The sequence below is a fragment of the Neoarius graeffei genome, chromosome 14, assembly GCF_027579695.1.
Source record: "Neoarius graeffei isolate fNeoGra1 chromosome 14, fNeoGra1.pri, whole genome shotgun sequence".
In the NCBI taxonomy this organism is placed as follows: Eukaryota; Metazoa; Chordata; class Actinopteri; order Siluriformes; family Ariidae; genus Neoarius; species Neoarius graeffei.
The window spans coordinates 22838248-22845463 of NC_083582.1; the positions used below are offsets into that span (position 1 = coordinate 22838248).

General features: G+C 42.0%; 1 protein-coding gene across 1 annotated transcript in view; it reads left to right on the forward strand.

The window, feature by feature from the left end:
* Window positions 1–7216, forward strand: part of gdpd3b (glycerophosphodiester phosphodiesterase domain containing 3b) — a 28744-nt gene continuing 21528 nt past the window's right edge. The window contains exons 1-2 of the mRNA XM_060939436.1: window positions 1–145; window positions 326–368. Coding sequence (XP_060795419.1) covers window positions 1–145; window positions 326–368 — 188 coding nt within the window. The remainder of the gene's footprint in view (window positions 146–325; window positions 369–7216) is intronic.

The following is a 7216-nucleotide window of genomic DNA, read 5'->3' on the forward strand; positions in this document are numbered from 1 at the left end:
ATGGAGGCTGAGTTGGGAGTTGGGGTGTTCGTTGTGGCTGTAGGATTTTATATCTTATGCTCGCTGTATCTGCTACGTAACCCACTTATTCTCCACAAGAAGAAACATTTAGCCTTTTGCAGCAGACACATTTCTCACAGAGGCGGTAAGCGTTCCACATATTCTGATTTCACTCTGCTTTTTGGCATATTATAAAGTTGTATTATTTTAGACAATGCTTCTTTTCTGGTATGCTCCATTAATTGGTGATATTTGCTTGTTGGGATACTAATAGTGATGATCATCTAATGCAGTATTTAGATGCATTTTTGATCATTTTATTCAGGTGCAGGTGAAAGGATAGAAAACACTATGGAAGCTTTTACACAGTAAGTAAGACAGATCTCTCTCATAGATTTATCAGTTCAATTCAGTTTAGCATGCCTTGTCTCAGTTTATAGACTGAATGTGTTAGACTATGTGTTGCCAAAGACAGTGTACAGATGAAAGATGAAATTAAATATATGGTATAGTCTATAATTTTCCAGTATTCTCTTCAATTTCTTATTGTACTTTTGCTTTCCGTTTTGTACTTTCCAATTTCGCTTTACTTTTTCCATTTTTTTCTCTCTCTTTTTTCGGAAGAACGCCGAGACCAGAAGCTTTCTTTTTTTCTCCTCCTGCGTAAAGACCATAAGTGGAGGCCATCCACATTGGATCTGCTTTAATATCAACAGATCTTCAATCTGTACGTGAATCCTTTCATCATGGCACACCTTCAGCCTGTTCAGTGTGCTGAGTGCAGGATGTTTAGTCATTCTTCCTCCGTCACTAGTGATAGCTTTATTTGTGATAAGTGCAGATTAGTTAGCTCTCTGACAGAGAAGATTAGAGTGTTAGAAGTGCGTATCCAGGCTTTAGAGAAGGTTAGTGAGAATGAGAACAGTGTAGTTTCTGTAGGGGAAAGTCTGGATGCCCTAGGTGGAGTTAGTAATCCCCCAACTCCGGCATTAGAGCCCTTACAGCGGAGTGAATGGGTGACGACTTGGCAGCATAAGCATAGAGCCAAAGCTACCGCTGAGGCTTGCCCACGGGAGCACCACTCCTCTCCACATCACGTGTCGAACAGGTTTGCTCTCCTTAGTGATGCACCCACTTAGAAATCTGAAAGAGCTCTGGTTATAGGGGACTCTATAATATGGCATGTGAAATTAGCTCAGCCTTTAGGGGCACCAGCAGCTTTAGTCAGGTGTATGAGCCAGGGTGCCAGACATAGAAGGTAATCTTTGGGTCCTAGGCAAGCACAGGTTCTCAAAGATAGTTATCCATGCAGGAGCTAATGATATACACCTGCGTCAGTCTGAGGTTACTAAGAGTAACTTTGTAGAGGTGTTTAAATTAGCGAAGGCGATGTCTGATGCTGTAGTATGCTCTGGCCCCATCCCAATGTGGCATGGCGATGTAGCTTACAGCAGGTTATGGTCAATGAACTGCTGGTTGTCCAGGTGGTGCTCTGAAAACTGTGCGGGCTTTATAGATAATGGGGCTAATTTTGAGGGCACTGCTGGCCTGTTAGGGCGGGATGGTATCCATCCCACTCGGGAAGGTGTTGCCCTCATTTCCTGCAGCAGAGGTCTTAGTCTCAAAACAGGCCTAGTTAATTTCTGACAATCCAGAGCCAAGGCCAGGGAGCAGACGAACCGGCTAAGCCAACTGTCTGCTAGCTGCACACAATCGTCACTCGGTCATCGAGACTGTGTCTGTTCCCCGAGCTAAACAAAAAAGTAGAAATATTCAGAGAGTTTGTTCCAGTAACGGGCGGCACGGTGGTGTAGTGGTTAGCGCTGTCGCCTCACAGCAAGAAGGTCCGGGTTCGAGCCCCGTGGCCGGCGAGGGCCTTTCTGTGCGGAGTTTGCATGTTCTCCCCGTGTCCACGTGGGTTTCCTCCGGGTGCTCCGGTTTCCCCCACAGTCCAAAGACATGCAGGTTAGATTAACTGGTGACTCTAAATTGACCGTAGGTGTGAATGTGAGTGTGAATGGTTGTCTGTGTCTATGTGTCAGCCCTGTGATGACCTGGCGACTTGTCCAGGGTGTACCCTGCCTTTCGCCCATAGTCAGCTGGGATAGGCTCCAGCTTGCCTGCGACCCTGTAGAAGGATAAAGTGGCTAGAGATAATGAGATGAGATGAGAATGTTCCAGTAACCTAATCAATATAAAATTAGATCATACTGACTGTACAGCCGCTGCCAGCACCTTTGATCTAAAGGTGGGGCTATTAAATATTACAACCCCGATTCCAAAAAAGTTGGGATAAAGTACAAATTGTAAATAAAAACGGAATGCAATAATTTTACAAATCTCAAAAACTGATATTGTATTCACAATAGAACATAGACAACATATCAAATGTCGAAAGTGAGACATTTTGAAATTTCATGCCAAATATTGGCTCATTTGAAAGTTCATGACAGCAAGACATCTCAAAAAAGTTGGGACGGGGCAATAAGAGGCTGGAAAAGTTAAAGGTACAAAAAAGGAACAGCTGGAGGACCAAATTGCAACTCATTAGGTCAATTGGCAATAGGTCATTAACATGACTGGGTATAAAAAGAGCATCTTGGAGTGGCAGCGGCTCTCAGAAGTAAAGATGGGAAGAGGATCACCAGTCCCCCTAATTCTGCGCCGACAAATAGTGGAGCAATATCAGAAAGGAGTTCGACAGTGTAAAATTGCAAAGAGTTTGAACATATCATCGTCTACAGTGCATAATATCATCAAAAGATTCAGAGAATCTGGAAGAATCTCTGTGCGTAAGGGTCAAGGCCAGAAAACCATACTGGGTGCCCGTGATCTTCGGGCCCTTAGACGGCACTGCATCACATACAGGCATGCTTCTGTATTGGAAATCACAAAATGGGCTCAGGAATATTTCCAGAGAACATTATCTGTGAACACAATTCACCATGCTATCCGCCGTTGCCAGCTAAAACTCTATAGTTCAAAGAAGAAGCCGTATCTAAACATGATCCAGAAGCGCAGACGTCTTCTCTGGGCCAAGGCTCATTTAAAATGGACTGTGGCAAAGTGGAAAACTGTTCTGTGGTCAGACGAATCAAAATTTGAAGTTCTTTATGGAAATCAGGGACGCCGTGTCATTCGGACTAAAGAGGAGAAGGACGACCCAAGTTGTTATCAGCGCTCAGTTCAGAAGCCTGCATCTCTGATGGTATGGGGTTGCATTAGTGCGTGTGGCATGGGCAGCTTACACATCTGGAAAGACACCATCAATGCTGAAAGGTATATCCAGGTTCTAGAGCAACATATGCTCCCATCCAGACGACGTCTCTTTCAGGGAAGACCCTGCATTTTCCAACATGACAATGCCAAACCACATACTGCATCAATTACAGCATCATGGCTGCGTAGAAGAAGGGTCCGGGTACTGAACTGGCCAGCCTGCAGTCCAGATCTTTCACCCATAGAAAACATTTGGCGCGTCATAAAACGGGAGATACGACAAAAAAGACCTAAGACAGTTGAGCAACTAGAATCCTACATTAGACAAGAATGGGTTAACATTCCTATCCCTAAACTTGAGCAACTTGTCTCCTCAGTCCCCAGACGTTTACAGACTGTTGTAAAGAGTAAAGGGGATGTCTCACAGTGGTAAACATGGCCTTGTCCCAACTTTTTTGAGATGTGTTGTTGTCATGAAATTTAAAATCACCTAATTTTTCTCTTTAAATGATACATTTTCTCAGTTTAAACATTTGATATGTCATCTATGTTCTATTCTGAATAAAATATGGAATTTTGAAACTTCCACATCATTGCATTCTGTTTTTATTTACAATTTGTACTTTGACCCAACTTTTTTGGAATCGGGGTTGTAGATCTCTTACATCTAAAGCGCTAATGGTTAATGAACTCATTACTGATCAGGAGTTTAATGTACTTTGTTAAACTGAAACATGAATTAAGCCAAATGAATATATAGCATTAAATGAAGCTAGTCCTCCTGGATACAGTTATATACACCAGCCTCGTCTAACTGGCAGAGGAGGAGGCATCGCAGTTATTTATAATGATTATCTAGGTGTAACACAAAAACTTGGTTATAAATGTAATACATTTGAAGTTCTTCATACTCATAATGTATGTAGCCTCGAAAAATAGGTCTACCCAGTTAATTCCATTACTTATTATTTACAGGCCCCCGGGGCCATATTCTGAGTTTCTTTCTGAATTTGCAGATTTTATCTCAGATCTGGTTATTTCCTTAGACAAAGCTTTAGTTGTCGGAGATTTTAATATTCACTTTGATAACCCAAAAGACCCTTTGAAAACAGCATTTGTATCCATTTTAGATTCAGTAGGGATTAATCAGAATGTCATAGGACCGACCCATAATGGTGGTCACACCCTCGATCTAATACTAACATTCAGGTTAAACATAGAAAATATAGTCACACTTCCACAGTCTGAAGTTATCTCAGATCATTATCTCATTTCATTCAAAACATGTCTGAGTAATAATATATGCACCTCACCATGCTACTGTATTAAACGTACATTCACGTCAACTACTGCACAGAGCTTTATACATGATCTCCCAGCATTATCAACTTTGATTGGGTCACTGTCAGCCCCTGCAGAACTTGATCAGGCAACTGAATGCTTAGAGTCAACATTCCGCCATACCTTAGATAATGTAGCTCCTCTAAAAAAGAAAATGGTCAGAGACAAAAAATTAGCACCCTGGTATAATGATGACACTCGCACTTTAAAACAGACCACTCGAAAATTGGAACGTAAATGATCTCAAACAAAATTGGTAGTGTTCAAATTAGCGTGGAAGGAGAGCTTCCTGAAGTAGAAAAGCTCTGAGTGCTGCTAGATCAATGTATCTCTCCTCCATAATAGAAGATAACAAAATTATCCTCGATTCCTATTTAATACTGTAGCAAAATTAACCAGGAAGAAGTCCACTATAGACACATGCACACCTGTACGTTGTAGCAACAACTTCATGAATTTTTTTAATGACAAAATTGAGAATATCGGACAAAAAATTCAAACTACTAATTTAAGGTCAGACAATGTAAGTGACCCTGTAGTTAACAATATAACTGTATCGGATCATCAATTAGAATGTTTTACTCCCCTTAGAGAAACTGAAATTACTTTCATTAATCTCTGCATCAAAAGCCTCAACTTGTATACTAGATCCCTTACCTACACGTCTATTCAAACAGATAATACCTGAAGTAATTGACCCGCTTCTAAAAATAATAAATTCTTCTCTTACGATTGGCTATGTACCCAAATCCTTTAAACTAGCAGTTATCAAGCCCTTGATTAAAAAACCTGACCTTGATCCCTGTCAGCTGTCCAACTATCAGCCAATATCAAACCTCCCCTTTATCACCAAGATCCTTGAAAAAGCTGTGGCACAGCAGTTATGCTTATATAGGAATAACATCCATGAAATGTATCAGTCAGGATTTAGACCTCATCATAGCACAGAGTAGTAAACGACCTACTGTTGATGTCTGATCAGGGCTGTGTCTCGCTGCTTGTGTTGCTTGACCTTAGTGCAGCATTTGATACCATTGATCATTCCATTCTTCTGGATAGACTAGAAAATGTTGTGGGAGTTAAGGCTCAGGTCTTATTTAATTGATCGCTATCAGTATGTTGATGTAAATGGTGATTTTTCTAGACATATGAGGTAAAGTTTGGTGTTCCACAAGGTTCTGTCTTGGGTCCACTGCTTTTTTCTTTATATATGTTACCTCTGGGTGATATTATTCGTAAACATTGTATTATTTTCCACTGTTATGCTGATGACACACAGTTGTATGTTTCTGCAAAACCTGATGAGAGACACCAGCTTAATAGAATTGAGGAATGTGTGAAGGACATTAGACACTGGATGCTTATTAAATTCCTTCTGCTTAACTCTGACAAGACTGAAGTACTTGTAGTAGGACCACATACAGCTTGAAGTAAGTTTTCTGATTACATCGTAACTCTGGATGTCCTTTCTGTTTCTTCACATGCAGCAGTAAAAGACCTTGGAGTGATTATTGACCCCAGTCTTTCATTCAAAACTCACATTGATAACATCACCCGGATAGCTTTCTTTCATCTCAGAAATATTGCTAAGATAAGACATTTAATGTCACTACATGACGCGGAAAAACTAGTTCATGCTTTTGTTACGGGCGGCACGGTGGTGTAGTGGTTAGCGCTGTCGCCTCACAGCAAGAAGGTCCTGGGTTCGAGCCCCGGGGCCGGCGAGGGCCTTTCTGTGTGGAGTTTGCATGTTCTCCCCGTGTCCGCGTGGGTTTCCTCCGGGTGCTCCGGTTTCCCCCACAGTCCAAAGACATGCAGGTTAGGTTAACTGGTGACTCTAAATTGACCGTAGGTGTGAATGTGAGTGTGAATGGTTGTCTGTGTCTATGTGTCAGCCCTGTGATGACCTGGTGACTTGTCCAGGGTGTACCCCGCCTTTCGCCCGTAGTCAGCTGGGATAGGCTCCAGCTTGCCTGCGACCCTGTAGAAGGATAAAGCGGCTAGAGATAATGAGATGAGATGAGATGCTTTCGTTACCTTCAGGTTGGATTATTGTAATGCCTTACTGTCTGGATGTTCCAATAAGTGCATAAACAAGCTCCAGTTAGTTCGAAATGCAGCAGCAAGAGTCCTTACTAGAACTAGAAAATATGACCACATTGCCTGTATCTTATTCACACTGCATTGGCTCCCAATCAAATTTTGTATTGATTATAAAATACTACTATTGACTTTTAAAGCACTGAATGGTCTCGCACCACAGTACCTGAGTGAACTTCTGCTCCTCCATGACCCGCCATGCCTACTTAGATCAAAAGGTGCAGGCTATCTGCTGGTACCTTGTATTGAGCCTTTTCTTACAAAGCCCCACAGTTATGGAACAGCCTTCCAAGTAATGTTCAGGAATCAGACACAGTCTCAGCGTTTAAGTCTAGGCTGAAAACATATCTGTTTAGTCAAGGCTTTTGTTAATGGTGTTTATGAGGTAAAGGTGTTGATCTGGAGGTCATCAGACATAGAGTGTTTTGGTAAACTGGGATGTATGGATGCTGTCAGTCCCCCACTGGCTTGCTCACTCGAGTTTGTTGACGGTGTAGTGGCTGGCTACTTTATGTCCCAGGGCTCCCTCATGCCTGTGTTACCTTCTGGCTCTCCC